Below are 23154 nucleotides of genomic sequence, written 5' to 3'. Positions count from 1 at the left end.
TCCCAGCATTCTTTTATAATAAGCCAAATTCCTTGGACCGCTTCCTCGGCTCTGTCCCTGGGAGGGTCCCTGGTCCTGGACCAGCCCCCCTGGTCCTGGATCAGCCCCCCCGGGTCCTGGATCAGCCCCCCTGGTCCTGGATCCGCCCCCCTCGTCCTTTTCTCCTCCCACACTCCCCCACCTCTAATCTCCACCACCCACCCCTCCCACCAGCGAGTGCTTATCTCCTGATGGATCCCAGTTCAGACAAACACAAGCAGACAGGACTTCCCATTGGACTGTAGCTCCAGGACGGACCAGACCGTCCCGGCTGGATCACCCGAGCAGGGAGAGAGACCAGCACCCACAACCAGGACCTGAACTAAACCACCCAGAGAACCGGACTGGGGAGAGTCTCTCCATCATGCCCACCAGGAACATGGGACGGAAGGACAAGAAGGTTCTGGTGATTACAAACCTGCCCAAGTACCAAGGGTGAGTGTTCCTTCACTTCATTTATGTATTTCTCTGAAAAGTTGGTTCGTGCTTTTATCTCCAGTAGATTCGATTATTGCAATGCACTTTTAGCAGGACTGACAAAGCAAGTGTTACATAAACTCCAGCTTATTCAGAATGCTGCGGCCAGAATTCTGACCAAAACCAGGAGTTGTGAAAACATCACTCCTGTTTCATCCTCTCTGCACTGGCTCCCTGGTAAACAGAGAGTAGATTTTAAAGTACTTCTTATTGTCTTTAAATCTATGAATGGTTAGCTCCCTCCTACATGGCTGACATGCTGAATACGTACCGGACAGATCCCTTAGATCATCAAATAAGAGTCTTCTCATCAAACCTAGAATTATCACTAGATCTGCTCGCAGAGGTGGTAGTAACGAGTTCCATTTACTGTGTTACATTTACTTGAGTAAGTTTTGGGAAATGTTGTACTTTTAGGAGTAGTTTTGAATCACTATACTTTTTACTTTTACTTGAGTAGATTTGTGAAGAAGAAACTGTTCCTCTTACTCCGCTACATTAGGCTACGTTGAGCTGTTACTTTTCTTTTATCCCTTTTATCCACGTACGCGTCAATCTCATGACATCACTGGGTGATTCTTTGGGAAAAATGTTTGTTTTTGCATGTTTTGTCACATTTACACAGACTCAAACACACACAGAGTTTCTATGAGTTCATGTTTGTTCTAGTTCTGCTGGTTAAAAAAGAAAAGTACAAAGGCTTGACCTTTTGTGCTAATTGTGCTTAATTTATTTTTTTATTCTGTTATTATTTTATTTATTAAAGTACTTGAATTTACTTTAAGATTATTTTAATTAAAGCTATTTTTTATTAATTTTAATGTATTATTTTATTGATCTAATTTGCCTGAAGATGATTATTTTGTACTTTTGTCTGTTTGAATGGTTGTGTTAAAAAAATAAATCAGACATTACTCAACAGTTACTCAGTACTTTAGTAGTTTTTTACTTTTACTCCAGTCATTATTTGGATGACTACTTTTTACTTCTACTTGAGTCCTATTATTCTGAAGTAACAGTACTTTTACTTGAGTACAGTTTTTGGCTCCTCTACCAGCTCTGTCTGCTTGTAACATGTACCCTATGGGAATAGTTAGTTTGACTGCTTTCAGAAGTAGGTGGTTATGAGAAGGAATTACATTGAACACAAAGGACCTCAGACACTGTAAATATGCTTGAAACCATATAATTATTATTAAATAAACCAAAATAAAATAAACAGCAACAGTTGAGAGAAATCCAAACCCCAAAGTGGCTCATTGTCATAGGTCATAGTTCCTAAATCCATGCATGTTACACTACATGGGTTTGGGGATTGGGAAAAGAACTAGGCGCACCCTTTTCAGTTAATTTATCAGTGTATGGTGTAGATGAGGGGTCGTCAACTCCTGGAGCTTTTTCAAAAATGTTTGACCTTTTTTTTCCTTTTTTTCTTCTTTTTTTTCTTCTTTTTTCTTCTTTTTTCTTCTTTTTTTCCCTTTTCTTCTTTTTTTTCCTTTTTTTCTTTTTTTTTTCTTTTTCCTTTCCTTTTTAATCACGAAATTTCAACTTTTTTCTCAAAACTTCGACTTTTTTCTCGACATTTCCACTTTTTTCCTCGACATTTTGACTTTTTTCTCGACATTTCCACTTTTTTCTCGACATTTCCACTTTTTTCTCGAAGTGCATAAAGAAAATAAAAATCTTCCCCCAGTTCTAACTAATATAGAAACATGCAGCATGTGTTTCTTCATTCTAATTCTGATACAAGACTTTTCATTTTTAGCGGCTTCAGACATATTTGTTTTTTGTGTTTTTGGTCCAATATGGATCTAAAACATTTTGGGTTGCTGATCCCTGATGTAGACGAACTTTGGAATAAAGATCGGACAACATTTATCAAAGGGTTGCCCAGCTGAGAATACTGAAACCTTTTAGACGCCTGTTTGCTTCTATCTGAACGCCTAAGGGATCTCTCTGTTTCTACCTGATCTAAGGGATCTCTCTGTTTCTATCTGATCTAAGGGATCTCTCTGCTTCTACCTGAACTTAAGGGATCTATCTGTTTCTACCTGAACTTAAGGGATCTATCTGTTTCTACCTGAACTTAAGGGATCTCTCTGCTTCTACCTGATCTAAGGGATCTCTCTGCTTCTACCTGAACGTCTAAGGGATCTCTCTGTTTCTACCTGAACACCTAAGGGATCTCTCTGCTTCTACCTGATCTAAGGGATCTCTCTGCTTCTATCTGAACGCCTAAGGGATCTCTCTGCTTCTACCTGATCACCTAAGGGATCTCTCTGCTTCTACCTGATCTAAGGGATCTCTCTGTTTCTACCTGAACTTAAGGGATCTCTCTGCTTCTATCTGATCTAAGGGATCTCTCTGTTTCTACCTGATCTAAGGGATCTCTCTGCTTCTACCTGATCTAAGGGATCTCTCTGCTTCTACCTGATCTAAGGGATCTCTCTGTTTCTACCTGATCTAAGGGATCTCTCTGTTTCTACCTGAACTTAAGGGATCTCTCTGTTTCTACCTGATCTAAGGGATCTATCTGCTTCTACCTGATCTAAGGGATCTCTCTGTTTCTACCTGATCTAAGGGATCTCTCTGTTTCTACCTGAACTTAAGGGATCTCTCTGTTTCTACCTGAACTTAAGGGATCTCTCTGCTTCTACCTGATCTAAGGGATCTCTCTGCTTCTACCTGATCTAAGGGATCTCTCTGCTTCTACCTGATCTAAGGGATCTCTCTGCTTCTACCTGACCTAAGGGATCTCTGCTTCTACCTGAAAAACACACTAAAACTACGGAAGAGAATCAGGGCCAGGCAGGAAAAAAAATATTTGAGAGGGGAAGATTTTTTTTATTGTGTATTCCGAGAAAAAAGTTGAAATGTCAAAATTAATGTTGGAATACAATTTCAAGAATAAAGTTGAAATTTCGTGCATAAAGTCGGAATTTCGTGTATAAAGTCGAAATTTCGTGTATAAAGTCGAAATTTCGTGAATAAAGTCGGAATTTCGTGAATAAAGTCGGAATTTCGTGTATAAAGTCGAAATTTCGTGAATAAAGTCGGAATTTCGTGTATAAAGTCGAAATTTCGTGAATAAAGTCGAAATTTCGTGAATAAAGTCGGAATTTTGTGTATAAAGTCGGAATTTCGTGTATAAAGTCGGAATTTCGTGTATAAAGTCGAAATTTCGTGAATAAAGTCGGAATTTCGTGAATAAAGTCGGAATTTCGTGTATAAAGTCGAAATTTCGTGAATAAAGTCGGAATTTCGTGTATAAAGTCGGAATTTCGTGAATAAAGTTGGAATACATCTTGACTTCTTTCTCGAAATTGTACTTCAAAATGAATCTCAACATTTCGACTTTTTTCTCGACATTTCAACTTTTTTCTCGAAGTGCATAATGAATCTTCCTCCTCTAAAATATTATTTTTATTTTTCTCATGCCTGGCCCTAATACTCTTCCGTACTAAAACACTACAGCACAGAGTACAAACAATTACTAAAACCATGACATAATAACTCTGAATAATGACAAACAACATAAATGAAGAACAAGAGCAACAAAAGCCCATTAGCACAAACAGGTAGTAAAAACAATAACTGATTCTACCAGATTATGACAGTTTGATTATCCAGTAACCGCTCAGCAGGGCCGCCGCAAGGGGTGTGCGAACCGTTTTTGCACTATGGGCCGTTTTTTATTTAATTTTTTTTTTTTTCGTTTTTTTTTTTCGTTTTTTCCCTTATAAATATCAACAGTCACATTCCATTACAGACCTAAATGTGTACTAGTCTGTGCATATCAATAAATATATGTGTCTGTTGTTCAATACAACTGATCAGACCAAGCGCAGACACAAGCTGCTCTGATCCAGACGGTGGAGTTGGAACAAACTGTCACACAATGTCGAGAGAACGAGACAGATTCAGGAAATTTCCATCAGGGGATGAAAAAAGAAAAAAAAACTAAAGAAAATGGAAGAGTTTAATGTCTCTCTGAAAGCCTCGTTTGATAAATTTGTTACAAAAATCACCGATCCGACCGGGTCTCAAGCAGCCGCGGGGATGATGATGAGGCAGGGGAAGGTATCCAGTATTTTGCTAATTGGAGAGTTAAAATTGCGCATTTAGACACACGATCCGACCCGAAAAACCCAAAAAATTTTGGCCATTTCGCACAGGGCCTCGCAAATCTCCCAGGTGGCTCTGCCGCTCAGTCTTTCTGCCCCGGTGGGTTTGACAGCAGAACATGAGGAAATAGAAACAGTTGTGCAACACTGTTTTAAGCGTATGTTTATTATGTATAGACACAGGGACATTTCTGCCTGCGGAGTCTGACAATTCTTGTGATTCTTCCTGAATGCGAAGCCGCTCTTAAGTTGCGTTATGGCCGTGTTTCAGATTCTAGCACCTCTTCCCCCGGCCCGTATCGGTTGCATGCGCTGCAAAGTGCCACTTGTCAAGCTGCCCTGCCCCGTTTGATTTATGCAGCAACGCATTTAGTATTTCATTAGTCTCCACTTTTAAATATACCTTTACTAATCCTGTGTTTGACCCGGTCTTTGTACGTTTTGACCGTATAGAAACGTAATTCCTGCCATTGTAAGAATGAGATGAACCTGCTGGATCTACTGCCTTACTTTTTAACAACTGCTGCTTTTATTATTTTACCTCTTTTATTATCATTTTATTTCATTTTATTTGTTATTTACTGTTTAATTGTGTCCTGCTTCTTTTAATGTTGATGCAAATCACTTTGAATTACCTTGTGTTGAATTGTTCTGTACAAATAAACTTGCCTTGCCTTTAAATGTGATTTACATTCATTCAGTTTTGAAGGCAAACAAAGAAAACAAGAGGTGCAACAATTCAATACATGGCAGGAAATGAAAATGAGGGAATAGAGTGAGAGTAGAATATGAACTCTGGTGTTTCAGAAGGTTTGGTGTAAAGAGAAGCGACTAAAATAAGTGCTGAGCTTTGTTGGACGTGGGGAAGTTCAGGCTGGATCTTTTCCGGTTCCTGCAGGTTCTGAGGCGTTGGACCGGACTGAAGGATCACAACAGATCTGGGGTTCAGATTACGATGACGACGCACATTACTTTTCTCAGTCAAATGCGTTACCGTGGCGACGCTAGACGCCAAAAAGCGGCCCCCCCTTCATCTGATTGGTCCATATCTGATAGTTCCTACTTTCTGTTATAACTTTTGAATGGTTTGACATAAAGAGTCATGGTGGAGTCATCGGACTTAGTTTTGAGTTCTTAACCTTTATTGGTGAAAATTGCATGCGCGAGGGCCCGTTCATCGCTGTTTGCAGCTTTAATTAGGGCCCAAGCACTTACAGTGTGAACGCCTTATTGTATCTGTAGGAATACTTTCTTTATTCTTCTGACGAAATGAGAGTCTTTTTTCCCCTAAACGTGCCCCAAAAGTCACCAAATTTTGCACCAATCCAGGCCTGGTGAAAAATGTGATATTTAATGGTTTGCATTAATGGGCGTGGCCTAACGGCTCAACAGCGCCCCCTAGAATACTTTGTTCCTCAAGCCCCACGATACGGTTTGATGTACATGCACGAAAATCAGTACACACCTGTATCATGTCGCAACTTAAAGAAAAGTCTCTTGGCGCCATGGCCCAAACCGAATAGGAAGTCGGCCATTTTGAATTAATCGTGTAATTTTGGCGCAATTTATGCCATTCCTTCGGCAGTTAATTCAGCCCGAACCGTAACGTGAACCCAGGTGTGTTATACATGAAAATGTGCGTCTCCATCCTGCGACTACGTGCATTACTTTTCTCTTTCAAAAGTGTTACCGTGGCAACGCTAGACGCCATTAAGCGCGTCCCCCCTTCATCTGATTGGTTCATATCTGAGTTCCTATTTTCAGCCAGAACTTTTGAATGGTTTGACATAGAGAGTCGTGGCTCGTTCATCCACTAAATGTCCACAAGGGTGGAGGGACGTTCATCCGTTCATCCGTTTATCGCTGCTTGCAGCTTTAATTGATCTTTTTTTTTTCTTCACAAGTTACAGTTTTAAAATTCAAGCTGATGCCGACAGAAGTACGAGTTGAAGTTCTAGACACAACCGACCGGTGGGATAACCCATCATAAAACTTTACATCAGTATTTGTTAGGACAGATTCATGAAAAAGAAGTGCTGAATTTAGATGCATGATCAATTGAACAATTGCTCTTATCTTTAAAAAGTAGCACTTTACATTTCCAAATCTAGGTAACATAAATAAACCTGTGACAATAACTAAACAAAAAACCTTGTATTGAACATGTAGGGGCCGAACAATAAATATTGAGATCTGAGATTGAGATTTAATCTGGGCAAAGGCTTGACGGAGTTTGTGCATTTTCTGAGGCTCCGGTTGGTACCGGTGCTGGTCAAAATTGGGGTTATTGCTAATATTCCGGTTACTGAAACATTGGGAATATTCCGTTTCCATGGTGATTAATCATTTATCTGGATCAAACCAGCGACGCACGGAGAACGTGATGACGCAATTCCCGTCATTTCTGCTTCTTCTTCCTGTATCCAAATCCAAAACAAATGCTGCTTCAACTTTTCTCTCTCCTTCTTGTAAATCTTCTATCCCGGTACTTTCTACCGTCTACAAATGCAGAAATGTTCGTATCCTTCATTCCAAAAAACAAATAGGAAAAAAGATGAAAAAAGACAGAGGAAAAAAGAGGAAGGAAAAGGGAAAAAAGGAAAAAAGAGAAAAAAATGATGAAAAAAAGAGGAAAAAAAGAGATGAAAAACGGAAAAAAAGAGGAAAAAAAGAGACGAAAAAAAGGAAAAAAGAGGAAAAAATAGGAAAAAAATGGGAAAAAATATGAAAAAAGAGAAAAAAAAGAGGAAAAAAGAGGAAAAAGTGGAAAAAAACAGGAAAAAAGGAAAACAAATCTCCGTGTTTATAAGAACTTCCTGGACTCAAAAGACCAGGATTCCTTGTGAACAGAGCATGTGCAGAAAACAGATTCCTGTTCCGTTTGATGGGGATATTCCGTTTGGCGTTTACATGACCCAATATTCAGGTTTTAAAAGGAGTAACCCAGGGCTCATATTGGGGTTTTTAAAAACCTGAATATGAGCAAATTCGGGTTATTCAAAAGTTATTGGTGTTTACATGGCCGTGTAACCGTGTTATTGCCAATATTCGGGTTTTAAAAGGGTTATTGATGCTGGAAACACAGTCTGAGTCTTTATGCGTCTCTGCAGCGTTTGTGGTCGACTGTTCTGGGTCATTAGTCTCAGTGACAGTTGGGCTCCGTTCAAGAACAAGCTCAGGGCTGGATTTAAATGTGACGGAAGTGCCGAGCTGGCAAGCTGAAAAGGAAGGATATCGAGTTTATACGCAGGGAAAACACCCGGCGGACATTCGATATTCTTATACCAAACCGTCAGCGTGTTTATTTTGGTGAAATCTGAAGCGGCTGCACTAATGAAGCAGTGCACTGTGGGAAAAAAACATTCAGTACAACAAAGCGCTGGGTTAACTGAGGTTAACGCCTACGGAGATGCTCTCGGAGCATCTTTAGAGGTAACGCTTCAATCCTCTCTCTTTTTTATTAGGGCCCGAGCACCTTCAGTGCGAAGGCCCTATTGTATCTGTAGGAATTTTTTTTCTTCTGACAAAATGAGGGTCTTTTTCTCCCTAAACGTGCCCCAAAAGTCAACAAATTTTTCACCAAGCCAGTGAAAAATGTCATATTTCATGGTTTTCATTAATGGGCGTGGCCTAATGACTCAACAGCGCCCCCTAAAAAACTTTGTTCCTCAAGCCCCACGATACGGTTTGACGTACATGCACGAAAATCGGTACACACCTGTATCATGGGGCAACTTAAAGAAAAGTCTCTTGGCGCCATGGCCGAAACCCAACAGGAAGTCGGCCATTTTGAATTAATTGTGTCATTTTGGTGAAATTTCGGCAGTTAATTCAGCCCGAACCGTAACGTGCACCCAGGTGTGTTATACATCAAAATGTGCATCTCCATCCTGCGACGATGCACAATACTTTTCTCTTTCAAAAGTGTTACCGTGGCGACGCTAGACGCCAAAAAGCGCGCCCACCCTTCATCTGGTTGGTTCAGACAGAAAAAACTTTGTGCCTCAAGCCCCATAATACGGTTTGACGTACATGAACGAAAATCCGTACACACCTGTATCATGTCACAACTTAAAGAAAAGTCTCATGGCGCCATGGCCGAAACCCAACAGGAAGTCGGCCATTTTGAACATTCTGAATTAATCGCGTAATTTTGGAGCAATTTATGCCATTCCTTCGAGAATTAATACGGCCCGAACCGTAACGTGCACCCAGGTGTGTTATACATCAAAATGTGCGTCTCCATCCTGCGACTACATGCATTACTTTTCTCTTTCAAAAGTGTTACCGTGGCGACGCTAGACGCCAAAAGGCGCACCCCCCCTTCATCTGATTGGTCCATATTTGATAGTTCCCCAAAAGGCACCAAATTTTGCATGCAAGCCAGGCCTGGCGATAAATTTGATATTTCATGGTTTGTATTAATGGGCGTGGCCTAACGGCTCAACAGCGCCCCCTAGAATACTATTCTCTGCCATAACATTTGAATGGTTTGACATAGAGAGTCGTGGGTGGTGTCATGGGACTCGGTATTGAGTCCTTGACCTTCATTGGCCTGAATTAGCCCCGCCCCTTCTTCTGATAGGTTGTCCCTTTTTTCTGCTATATCTTTTGAATGGTTTGACATAGAGAGTAGTGGGTGGTGTCATTTCTGATATGCTTATGGGGGGCGGTGGCCGTGAGTGCGAGGGCCCGTTCATCGCTGCTTGCAGCTTTAATTCTTATTTATTCTTTATTTCATTCATTATAAGAAAAACAAAACAGTTCAATATAATTACAAAAAATCTCTTTCCTTGAATGAAAGGGAACAGAAAGAAGACTAAGCTGATTTTATCTGTCTCTTTTTTCCAAAGAAATCAAATTTCAATGAATGCAATAATAAAAAAACTAATTAAAAATTACGCAATTTAAAAAAAAACACTTTCCAATGAACGTAATTAAAAAAAACAAACCAAAAAACAAAACCAAAACTATAACAAAGTTATAAAATAACACAAAATAGCTGTCGTCAAACACAGATAGTCGTATTCTTTTTTGATTCAAAGAAAAGAATATGATAATGGTGCTAAAAAGAGAGAGAGAAAGAAAAGAAAACCCACCTAACTTAACAATTATGATATTTCTTCATCAAACTGGCTTTTATTATTCTTTTAAAAGTAATGTTTGATTTGCATTCTTTGGCTTCTGTATCCAGATTGTTCCATAAACTGATACCTTTTACAGAAACACAAAACGTTCCATTAATTTTGTCCTGAATTCATTTTTTTTGAAGATCTCTGTTCCTTCCTTTTCTGTCATTCTGTCCATGTCTGAATGTGTGGTTTGGGGCCAGAGCTCCGTGCTCTGCAGTCGTGTTCCTGCACACATTGACGTTGTGGTGACATGCCGGGGGTTTATAGGCTTTTACGTTCCGTTTCCATGCAGCTGCTGGACGAGGGCAGCAGAAACCCCGCAGAGACGGACGGGGACGTGAGGACAGGCCGTTACTTGGCTGGACCTGGTGTCCTGCCTAAACCCTCAGAAAAGGTTTCTGTATCCCGCAGGGATCAATGCAGAGACCCCGACCTTCGTGTCCTGCCCAAACCCTCAGAAAGGTTTCTGTATCCCGCAGGGATCGGACGCAGAGACCCCGACCTTCGTGTCCTGCCTAAACCCTCAGAAAAGGTTTCTGTATCCCGCAGGGATCAATGCAGAGACCCCGACCTTCGTGTGCTGCCTAAACCCTCAGGAAAGGTTTCTGTGTCCCGCAGGGATCAGACGCAGAGACCCCGACCTTCGTGTCCTGCCCAAACCCTCAGGAAAGGTTTCTGTATCCCGCAGGGATCAATGCAGAGACCCCGACCTTGGGCTGCTCCCACGCTCACGTATAAGAGCTGATACCACGGTCTGTGTGAATACTCCATTCTGATTGGCTAACAGGTGGAGGTTAAAAGTGATAACCTACACCTAGAAAACAAGTTCGGTCAAATTGCCTGATAACTTTAATATCATTGCGCTAGTTCAACTGCCAGGTGGTAACCACGGCAACGGAGATTCAGAGAAGAAGAGCCGGCTACCGCAGGACGGTAAAGTCTTAATATACATATATGTAGCATAATAAAACGGTGAAACAAATATATTTAGGGCCCAAGCACTGACACTGCGAAGGCCCTGTTGTATCTGTAGGACATTTATTCTCGTTTTTTTCCTTATTCCGATGAAATGAGGGTCTTTTTATCCCCTAAACGTGCCCCAAAAGTCACCAAGCCAGGCCTGGTGATAAATGTGATATTTAATGGTTTTTATTAATGGGCGTGGCCTAACGGCTCAACAGCGCCCCCTAGAAAACTTTGTGCCTCAAGCCCCACGATACGGTTTGATGTACATGCACGAAAATCGGTACACACCTGTATCATGTCGCAACTTAAAGAAAAGTCTCTTGGTGACATGGCCCAAACCCAACAGGAAGTCGGCCATTTTGAATTAATCGTGTCACTTTGGCGCAGTTTATGCCATTCCTTCGGCAGTTAATACGGCCCGAACCGTAACGTGTCCCCAGGTGTGTTATACATCAAAACGTGCATCTCCATCCTGCGACACCACGCATTACTTTTCTCAGTCAAAAACGTTACCGTGGCGACGATAGACGCCAGAAAGCGCGCCCCCCCTTCATCTGATTGGTCCAAATCTGATAGTTCCTACTTTCTGCCATAACTTTTGAATAGTTTGACATAGAGAGTCATGGGTGGATTCATCCACTAAATGTCTAGCCTGAAGAATCTCCATAGTAGTGATTGTTCCAGGTATTAGTCAAACCCTCAGGTGGTAAAAACTACCAGGTTCCAACAGCTGCAGATGAGAGGTTAAATAGTCGCTCAGCCGCTCAGCTGTGGCTTGTTATAAAACTAACTGATTTCAATTGAAAACACATTAAAGCATGAATAACTGATTTAATATTCATGTTTTTTTGGTAAGTGACAGTGGTTTAAGCGGGATAATACCCTTCCAGGTGACATTAACATAAATGTATGGACTTTGCGGAGGCGTCGTCCATATATTTCTGATAATGTACACCACGTCGGACATTATCCCTTACAGACTATATACATTCATTCACGCACGTGTGCAGACGCTGCTTGGAAACGCAGCAGACTCTGTGTCTCCCAAAACCACTTAGCTTTATCTTTACTGGGAACGAGTGCAGAGTCTGTTCACCCAGCGGCGGATACACGAAGATAACCAGCAGGTTTTTATCCCACAACTTGTTACTCCGCACCAGGTCAAGAAAAGAAACCGGAAAATATATAGGTTTCAAATTCATTCATTGTAACCAGGCCATATTTATAATTTATGCGCTGTTTCCACAAAGCAAAAACGGTGGTGTTTTCATGCGTTTTGTTCGTTCGTTTACGAAAAAACGAAGCTCAAAGTCTCCAAAAACCATCATTTCTGAAAACTGCGTCCAAAGTGTAGATTTTTAAACCTCCGTCTTCACGTTTGCTGGTAAACGGAGAGAAACGGACATTTATTCTTCAGAACGTCACATTATGAGACAGAAATGTCACCAGCGTCATGAGTGACACCTGTGGTTACAATTAGTTTGTAACCGTCAATATTTTCTTGTATTTTACCTGTTTTATATTCTAACGTCACACTTAAAAGTAACTCCACTTCTCTGTCACTCCAAACCAAAGACTCTGGTTCATCTTGGAAGTAACTGGAAGTTACTCGTGTCATTTGTTGATGTTTTTTTCCAGGATTCTGATTGGCTAGCATGACTTTATCTTCTCGTTACACTGCCCCCTGTAGGTTTGGCTGCTCATAGCACCTTAACAGATATTTATGCAGGTTCCTGGAAATGGTGGGATTTTTATAAATGTAGAGGGGGAAATATCTGTTTTTGAGAAATTTTGAAAAAAAGTCGAAATTTTGAGAAAAAGTCGAGGTAAAAAGACGAAATTTTGACAAAAAAGTCCAGAAAAAAGTCAAAATTTTGAGAAAAAAGTCCAGAAAAAAGTCAAAATTTTGAGGAAAAGTCAAAATTTGGAGAAAAAAGTCGAGAAAAAAGTCAAAAAGTCGAGAAAAAAGTCAAAATTTTGAGAAAAAAGTCTAGAAAAAAGTCAAAATTTTGAGAAAAAAGTCAAAAGGTTGAGAAGTAACTCCACTTCTCTGTCACTCCAAACCAAAGACTCTGGTTCATCTTGGAAGTAACTGGAAGTTACTCGTGTCATTTGTTGATGTTTTTTTCCAGGATTCTGATTGGCTAGCATGACTTTATCTTCTCGTTACACTGCCCCCTGTAGGTTTGGCTGCTCATAGCACCTTAACAGATATTTATGCAGGTTCCTGGAAATGATGGCATTTTTATAAACGTAGAGGGGGAAATATCCGTTTTTGTAAATACCCGGCTACGTGGAAACGTGGCGTCAGAAACACAGAAACTTGATATGAATATATGTGCTTTATTGTGTCAAATCTTAATTTGACTGGCAGTTGTAACACATATTTGAGGCATGCGCTGCAGCATGCGCTGCAGCATGCATCGTCCAGCGAAGGTTTTGCTTCATCTGGATCGACATCGGCCCACTGCAGGTTGGAAACTCCATAAAACACCAGCCACTGAGTTCAGATCGGGTTGTGTTTCAGAAACCCAGACTGTGCAAGGTGGCTTCACTAAAGGCTGAATTATTGTTCTGCGTTAAACTTACGCCGTAGCATACGCGGCTAGTCTCTCCGTAGCTACGACGTAGCCTGACGTGAACCTCCCAAAAAATGTAACTACTAAACCCTAACCCTAACCCTATCACTAACCCTAACCCTAACCCTATCACTAACCCTAGGATCTGGATCCATAGGCTGGGGACTGCTGCACCGGAGGGCTTAAATGATGAATCATCTACCTAAAAACTCAACCCTGCCCCTCGGGGCGTTTTCTTTCTCCTCCCTTATAAATATACAACTTGGGGATGTCGCCTTAGGGGAAAAGCAGCCTATAGTGTGATTTTGATGTATCTTACTAACTTGCCTGTCTTATTTATTGCAGTACTTTTTACAGCACTTTGGATCCCCTCTGTCCGTCCTTCTGGTCCTGCTTGGGGTTCGAACCCTCGGTACTTGTGTGGAAGACGGCCGTGTTACCACTGCTCTATCCCTTTTCCTCAGTGCAGTAGGCTCGTGCACCATATCGTAAACCACAAAAACCCAACCCTAACCCCAACCCCAACCCTATCCCTATCCCAAACCCTAACCCTACCACTAACCCTAACCCTATCAATAACTCTACCACTAACCCTAACCCTAACCATAACCCAAACCCTAACCCAAACCCTAACCCTACCACTAACCCTAACCCTACCACTAACCCTAACCCTACCACTAACCCTAACCCTATCACTAACTCTACCACTAACCCTAACCCTAACCCTACCACTGACCCTAACCCTAACCCTAACCCTAACCCTACCACTAACCCTAACCCTAACCCTAACCCTAACCGGCCTTGAATGTCTTAAAAACAAGCTTTTGATTGTTTTTGCTAAATAAATTAGAAATTCAGCCTCTAAACCATGTCTTTATCATCCCAGTTTCTAACCTCATTATCTATGCGGGATTCTGGTGGCTATGATAATGAGGCTCTGTGCTGATTGGCTGCCTGAATGACGCGATGACGCGATACACCGCTCCGGCAGCCAGAGTTAGTTTTTGTGGTTTCACGCATCGCTCCTGTTGTTCCGTAACTTTGGGGAGTAGAATCTTATTGTCTCGTAGATCCACATCACACTGGACGATCATCCGGGCGGCTGTACAGACTCTGCAGAATCTGGTTGCTTTCCTCCTTCTGTGAGTTGCTGAGGGGAGACCACTTTATATATGTTAAAGAGAGAGAAAACCTGTTTTTCAGAATAGGTCCCTTTTAAAGAGGAATTAAACTTCCCATGTAAACGCACTGACTGTTGTCTAACAGAACTTAAATTGGACAAGCAAAAGTGCATGCATTGTGGAAATATGCACGTTTTTGAGCAAAAACAAGTCAGGAGTTCTGAAAGAAGTGCTAGTTTCCAACATGAACTCTGAGGCTCGACAGCGAGGTACCGCCCGTCGCTCTGCGTTTGCCATTTAGAGGAAACCTTTCCTGACCCCTCATGCCTGTTTGGATGGCGTTAGCTAAGCCGGTGCTGATGTGGCATCGCAGCGAGGCCGGCTGACCCGGGGTCACCCATTTTGAAGGGACTTAATTTAGGGAACTCTGCGGACCGCAGTGATGATGACTCGGCACGCAATCGCCAGAAATGGAAAACCTCCACTGGTGAAAACCGTTAGCCACTCTCTGCCACGATCTTCCCCTGGAGTTTCTTTCAGCTGTGACTCTAATCGCCCTCCGAGGAGGCCTGGTGTTGCAGCGCTGCTGCCGCAGGGTTGTTCCTGTTGGGTTTGCTTGGCAGCCTCCGGCAATCCCTGCCTGTAAATCAGCAGGAGGTCGCACTCGTCTGTCGTCTCCAACCTAATCCTTCCTTGTATCTGAGAGGAAGGACTAGATGTGCCACATGACTCTTAAAGCTCTTGACGAATGGCTGAGATTGTGAGGAACCATCTGAATCCAGGAGATATATTTGTCTTCATGTTTCGTCTCATCAGCTTTTATTTCATTTGTTCATCTAAATCGGTACCGACGGAGATGGTTGGGACCTGTGCGTTGGGGTCAGTCGTAGACGTGCAGTCCTTTGGTACTTTTAGCCATTTCCAGACTGTGTGATATGATTGCTGCAAAAGCAAAATCCACAAAAGGCTGATACATTAGAGCAAATTCAATTCAATTCACTTTTATTTGTTGAACAGGGTCAATGACGTGACGCCTATATTTTCTGAAAAACAGATTTTATTTCAATTCAAAAAAGGTTTAAATGGATAATAAAATACCATATATATGAACTACCTGTCCCACATATGGACTCACTTGTATTTTACAAAAAATACTAGTTATTTGGGATTTTGTTGTTGTTTTAAGCGTCAAAATGTCATGTGGTCCGACCGTCCGACCACAATTCTTGTTTTGAATACTTTTTTTGAAATCCCTCTAAATGTATTTAAATCAATCTTCTGCCCGATCTGGCATGATTTCCGAAGTATCTTGTAGTGTGTAAGATTGCAACACATTTGTATTTATATTTCCATCATAATATACAAACAAAGTTTGACTGATGTCCATTTTATGAAATATCATGTGACGCAACAATTAAAATAACCATTTTTGTATAATACTGAAAACTTGTAAAAAAAAAAAAGATGTCAAGATGTTTAGGAAATTAATTTATTTTAATATGAGTCATGGTTGCACCACGTGACTTTTTTTTAAGGCTAGTGCCAATTCATCTTGACAAAAATCACTTAATTTAAAAGTTTTATATGAATTTAAGTGTACACAACATTCTTAATGTTTGAACTACTGCAATAGATATTCTTTTTTTCATTATTTTAAAATTGACCTGTTGAAAATCCTTATTCATCATTGACCCATTAATAGACACAAGTGTAAATATTCATGGTTGTAGCCAGTAATTTCCACCATTCGTCCCCCCGGCAAATTGATGCCAGACACAGAAACGGACACCAGCAGACAAAGGAGACAAGATATGACATCCATACCAACAAAAACACAACATTAATGGATACAACTGAGCTAAATAAAAATCATTAAGCAATAAAACAAGTTGCAATTGATAAACCAGTAATTAAGTGACCGTAATGTTAAAGTGCTAAATGCTTAAGTGCAAGAGTTTGAGAAGTGCTGATGCAGAATACACATCGCGCCATTGCTTCTTTAAAGCCAAGATGGGCAAATGATATTCTTGCATCTTTCTCCTTCTACAGTCAAGGAATGTGGAGGAATTTTGGTGCGTAAAGGGCAAGGGCGCGAGCGTGAGCCGGACACCTGTTGCCTAGGGCCCCCAGACGGGGCGGCCCCCGCCACTCATCACTGGCTAATATAACCACACAGTGGGAAACCTTTGTCACGCACCACAATAGAGGAACAGTCATAAATGCCAATAATAAATGCCAATAATAATGGCAATAACTAGACAATTTCAGGAAATTTTGATATGGGCATGCCCTACTGCCCATTCGTCCCCTCTTGATGCTTTGGTTTGGGGCTGTAGTGTTTGTGTTCGGGGTGGTTCTATGTCAGTTTGAGGTGTTTACGGTTGTATTTTGTTCATTCCTGTGCTCGCTGCAGGGGGTGTGGTTTAGGGTTGTTCATAAACCTTTGGGGATGGACCTGTTTGCATGGATTTTGACATAAAATGTCCTTAAATCCCAGCTTCATGAAATTTGAATATGTTGAACTCCACAGCGTAACGAGTCCGGGAACATTTGTACGATGTCTCTACGATAACCTGTTGCCTAGCAACAACCGTCCAAAGTCAAATGGAAATAAAAAAAAAAAAAGGTAAATATCGCAAAAACTGTAATAATTGGCATAATGAGGTTATACAGTACTTTTGTGCCAATCGGGCCGAGTATTTGAGAGTTTGAACGATGTCTCTACGATAAAGTTTGGCCGAGCAATAAGCATCCGAATTTTCGCCTTTTTTTTTGCTTTTTAGCATGTAGCGTTGCCATGGTAACACTTTTGACTGAGAAAAAATTATTTTTGGGGGATTTTTTTTCCACATCAGAGCGGGGTCATGCTGTTCACCCACTGGTGTGCAGTGGGACTTTTGCGACTTTAGCTTATTAGCAAAATGCTAGCAACATTGCCCTTTGGGCCATTCTGGACGATTGCAATATGGTCATGCCACTTGCATAATAATAATAATAATAATAATAATAATAATAATAATAATAATAATAATAACACATTTTATTTATAATGCACTTTACATTACTGAAAATCTCAAAGTGCTACAGTTTGATAATTAAAATTTGATAATTGTGTTGTAGCTGCAGCAGAACCAGGGGTGGGGACTGCAGGCAGAAAAAATAAATAATAAATCAAGGTAAGAGATAAAAGGGATAAAAGTCAAGACTGTTAGTGAGCTGTGACTCCCGGCTGCACCCGAGGTCTTCAAAAGCAGTAAACAAAACAATACACTGTAAAACAACACCAGAATGTGCTTTTCTGCCCACGTCAAACCAGCCGCCGACATTAGCAGCAGCAACAGGTGCTGCCCCGTCCTGCCTCGGCCTGAAACCCGACCCGAGGCCGAGGCACCCTCGGGTGCTGGGGCAGCTCCAGCTGCCGCTAGCAGTCTGTCGGGGCTCAGGCTCCAGTCTGAGGCCACGTTTCCACAGAGCTGGTATTTACAAAAACGGATATTTCCCCCTCTACGTTTATAAAAATCCCATCATTTCCAGGAACCTGCATAAATATCTGTTAAGGTGCTATGAGCATCCAAACCTACAGGGGGCAGTGTAACGAGAAGATAAAGTCATGCTAGCCAATCAGAATCCTGGAAAAAAACATCAACAAATGACACGAGTAACTTCCAGTTACTTCCAAGATGAACCAGAGTCTTTGGTTTGGAGTGACAGAGAAGTGGAGTTACTTTTAAGTGTGACTTTAGAATATAAAACAAGTAAAATACAAGAAAATATTGACGGTTACAAACTAATTGTAACCACAGGCAGTGGCGAAACAACTCACCACCGGGCCCCGATGCAAGATCATTAAACCGGGCCCTGCCCATCACAATGCAAAACAGACACGCTGTGATTGACGCAATCTGCATCACCATTCAAATGACAACGGGCACTACTGACAGCTTTAACTCTTAACACAACCACAGCGCAGATATATATGTTTAAAAAAAATCCACATCAATAACACAAGCACATTGCAATTTGGTTACACGGCGGAACACCACATAAAAACAATCATAGCGCATAAACACAACAAAAAGCACATATAACCAACAGCATAACGCACACAGTGCGCCGGTGTGCGACAGAACACCGGCGGTGCAACAGCTGAGAATAAACCCACACAGCGCACAGATTGAAATTTGGTGGCTCGGCGGCACACCACAAATAAAAGCATCATAAACACGCATAAACACAACCAAACTAGTGATAGACTATCACTATAACAAATATTAATAATAATGGGTCATTACTTACCATTACAGTTTGACTTTCCGGGCCTTCCGCTGGGCAAAGTCATTAATTAATTCCTGACAACAGTTCAACTCTCAAGCCTGAATTATGGTTCTGCGTTAAATCGACGCCGTAGTGTACGGCGTAGAGTACGCGGCGACGCGCGCCGTAAGGCGTCGCCATTCATACTAATCTGCGTTGGTGTAACGCGGAACCATAAATCAGCCTTAACTCCTTTCCTCTCCTCACTCGCCAACTCTTACTCTATACGCAAATATGGGTTACACATGCGCACTACACCGTCATCATCCGAGATCATCTATAAATTACAATTTTTATTTAAACTAGATATATCTTTAAAACCAGCCCATTACATTGATGTAAACACAAAAAAAAAAAAAAAAGTCCCCAGGTCCTCCGCGTGCGGGCCCCTATGCAGTCGCATTGTCTGCATATATGGTAGTTTCGCCACTGACCACAGGTGTCACTCATGTCGCTGGTGACGTTTCTGTCTCATAATGTGACGTTCTGAAGCCTAAATGTCCGTTTCTCTCCGTTTACAAGCAAACATGAAGACGGAGGTTTTAAAAATCTCCACTTAGGCCGGAGTTTTCAGGAATGATGGTTTTTGGAGACTTTGAGCTTCGTTTTCGTGTAAACGAACGAACAAAACGCATGAAAACACCACCGTTTCTGCTCCGTGTAGACGGGGGCTGAGGCTCCAGAACCCCCAGACCTCGGTGGCGGTCGGTAACGGCAGGACATGTGGGTTTGTGGGTATAAATACCCCCCTGATCTTCCATGACTCCCCCGGGGGCTCAGCAGGTACGGAGCAGCAGCAGAGCCAGCTGTCGCCGTCAGGCGTCGTCAGGCGTCACGGCAGATTCCTCCACAGCATCATCAGTCATCTGGTTTGGACCTGAGACCCTGCAGACAGCCGGGGAGGAAAGATCAGAGCGGGAAAGCTGCCCGGCTGCAGTATTTCAGAAGCGTTGATGAGCGTTAGGCAGGACACGCTGCTGCTCCGGTAATACAGAGATAGCAGCCGCTTCAGTCGCTCTGGCAGGGAACGCTGCAGATCCTGATCAGATCCTGCAGTAGTCCAGCTGTTTGGCTATAAAATGTATAGGAATCGTTCAGTTTGTGATACAAGCATGAAATTTGGTAGAGAAATAGCCAAAGATTTCCCCAAAAGATCTGGACGTGGAGCCATCATGAATTTTCAACATGGCGCCCATGGCAGCCATTTTTCAAAATGAGTGATTAGTTTAAATGAGTTCCCAGTTTGCCCTGGCTGAGCTTCAACATCCACTCTATTACTTTTCCATTCATCTTTTTGTGGTTTATTAGTTCAAAGTTAGTTTTTTTATGTATAATAAATCTATTTTTATGAAATGACGGTATATATTTTATTTTGGCTAATATGGCTGTTATCATGAAAGAAACCGTTGTAATGTTGAGTTTTGAGGTAGAAGGAAGCTTCTGGCCAATTCCAATGTTTCAAATGTGATTTCTGCATCATCAATAATGACTGATTAGACACCAAGATCAATAATGACTGATTAGACACCAAGATCAATAATGACTGATTAGACACCAAGATCATCCGTATCAGACAGTCATACAAATGATGGCTGCCATCTTTAAAAAATGGCGGCCATCTTGAATATTAAATAATAACTTTTCAATTATCCAAGAGACATCTACCAAGTACTATATGTGGTAAATATGTCTAAAATATCATATTATGTCCCCAAGTCATATAAAAAGAGTTGTTTTTGGCGTCCATTGTGAAAAATGGCTGCCATGGGCGCCATGTTTAAAATTCACGATGGCTCCACGTCCAATTGTTTTTGGAATGCCTTTGGCGATGTGTGTACCAAATTTCATGCTTGTATCACAAACTGAACGATCGTTTTGGTTCTCTCCTGCACTACAGCCGGTTCTGCAGGACTTCAGCCGACTTCTTTGCACCGACTAAAGGGATGACGGATATTTGTTAGAATTTCTATTCTTCATACTGGCATACTGGCAGGATTAGGTTTCAGGAAAAGAAGATTATTTATTTTACAAGAATAAGTAAATGAACCTAAATATATAGAAACATAACTGAGGCTGAGTTGTTTGGCTTCAGGGTGGACTAAGGCCAAAATAACAAACAACAGGATCCTGTCTTAGGACTAACCCTAACCCTGACAAACAAAAGAAACAAATGAATGGAGTTACCTCCCTAACTAAATAAACAGGAGAAAACAAGGTTAACAAAACGGGCAGCCCACCCTTACTACTCAAAAGTAACTAATTACAAAACATATACAAAGTTTTAAGCAAAAGGTGTGGCCGGTTGGGAGAGGAGGAGGATGAGAGTCTGCAGCCCGCTAGCAGCCCGCTTACAATCAGGCAATTTATATAATAATAATAAATAAATCATATATAAAATCTGTATTTTTGTTTTTAGGTCACTGATACTCAGCTGGAATGCAGGCCCGGTTGTACGAGGGTGCATAAGCATTGCACCCTCAGTTTATGTGTTTGCTCAGTTGAAAAGACGAAAAGAAAACTGACAAATGCGCGCGCGTGAGCCTGATTTATGGTTCCGCGTTAAATCGACGGCGTAGGGTACTCGGCGACGCGCACCCTACGCCGTAAGCTCTGCGTTGGTGTAACGTGGAACCATAAATCAGCCAGTGTCCGTCACGCATCTGCGTCCAGCAGTTTCCTGCACCAGCAAGACGCTGCTCTCTGCTGCTCCGTTAACAAAGTAACGATGGATATTCAGAAGTGGTTCAAGCACAACCACGCCAGCATGTTTACAGGACTGTCTCAGAAAATTTGAATATCGTGATAAAGTCCTTTATTTTCTGTAATGCAATTTAAAAAAAAAAAAATCATATATTCTGGATTCATTACAAATCAACTGAAATATTGCAAGCCTTTTATTATTTTAATATTGCTGATTAAGATTAAGATTCCCAGAATATTCTAATTTTTTGAGATAGGATATTTGAGTTTTCTTAAGCTGTAAGCCATGATCAGCAATATTAAAATAATAAAAGGCTTGCAATATTTCAGTTGATTTGTAATGAATCCAGAATGTATGACATTTTTGCATTACAGAAAATAAAGGACTTTATCACAATATTCTAATTTTCTGAGTAGGTCCTGTATATTTATGGTTATATTTATTTTTGTTGCTGTTTTATTTTCTGTTGCTAGATTGTCTGATGGGTGAGGTAGTCCAGACTAAATGTAGCATTTTCTTTGTTCTGCAGCAATATTGCTGCAAAAATGCATTTGAAATACACTTTAAATATTCTTGTTTTGCTAGTATCATTCCGCTTGAAATAATGGGAAAATGCATAATTTAGTGTTGAATAACGTGCCGGGCATGTGCACCCCCTCTGATCTGAAATGCAGCCCTAGTCATCATTTTCTAGAACCGGCCCTGCTGGAATGTAAGAGTACATTATTTAATACACACATTCATGAATGTGCCCCATATAAGCTGAAGGAAGACAGGGTTTTTACCTTATTTTCTATAATTAATCTCTTAAAATCCAGATAAATGTAGATATTGTTAAAACAGACACAGTAACAGGATATTAAGTTCCTCCAGCTGAGGTTCTGCTGACTCCACGTCTCTTCTTTCACCTCCTAATAAAAGGTTAAACAGCAGATGAACCTTGGGTTCTGCAGTGAGGCCGTCTGGCCTGCAGGGGGCGGCACTCGATTGAATTTACCACCACCTTTAACCGTCAGAAATCCTCCCAGGTGACGTTTCTGATGCTCCAGTCACCTGAGGTCCAGGTTTCATTCTGGGGACTTTCAGGTCCAGACCTGTATGGGGTTTTTGACAAATATCTTTATTGACTTTTTCTATTACAGAACAAAACAGAACAAGGTACATTAATACGTACAAATAGGCACTTGAAGATATTCCAAATGTAGAGATTTAAGTGGTATATTTTATTGCTGTGGTAACGGCGTTTAGGGAAAAGAAAAGCAGCTAATCAGAGACCAACATGTCCAGATGGAAACGCTGTGTACTTCTACAATCAGTGACCTTATTAGAAATAAACAAGATGTTGCATATATACAAATAAGAATAAAAAATATATAATACATCAGTAGACAAAGCTGCAATAAAATCCTCCCCCTCCAGAAATTGCATAAAAGAATGTGTTCTATTTCCCTTTAACAGCATGTGTAAGTTTCTCTAAAGCAAGGCATCACAGGAAAACCCTCAACCCAACTACGTGGTCTGGGAACAGATTTCCATGTTCATCTTCTAGAACAGGCGTATTCAACTAGATTGGGCCGGGGGCCACATCTGCAAAAGGACTGTATGGAGACGGCCGCACAATTTGAAAATGTGGGGGTTTTCAAAATGTATTTTGCACTCAAAGACGAAGACTTATGTAAATATAATACATTTGTATTATAC

General features: G+C 41.2%; 1 protein-coding gene across 2 annotated transcripts in view; it reads left to right on the top strand.

Annotated features, from left to right (window-relative positions):
- The first annotated feature begins 262 nt into the window (after nt 1-262).
- Nucleotides 263-23154, top strand: part of LOC133458717 (myosin light chain kinase 3-like) — an 86760-nt gene continuing 63868 nt past the window's right edge. For both annotated transcript variants that reach the window (XM_061738910.1, XM_061738908.1), the window contains exon 1: nt 263-474. In XM_061738910.1, the coding sequence (XP_061594894.1) occupies nt 404-474 (71 nt within the window). In that variant the 5' untranslated portion in view covers nt 263-403. The remainder of the gene's footprint in view (nt 475-23154) is intronic.

This window comes from Cololabis saira, chromosome 13 (genome assembly GCF_033807715.1).
Source record: "Cololabis saira isolate AMF1-May2022 chromosome 13, fColSai1.1, whole genome shotgun sequence".
Lineage (NCBI taxonomy): Eukaryota > Metazoa > Chordata > Actinopteri > Beloniformes > Belonidae > Cololabis > Cololabis saira.
Note: the sequence above shows the minus strand (reverse complement) of the source record. Positions and strands in the feature narration are given on the sequence as shown.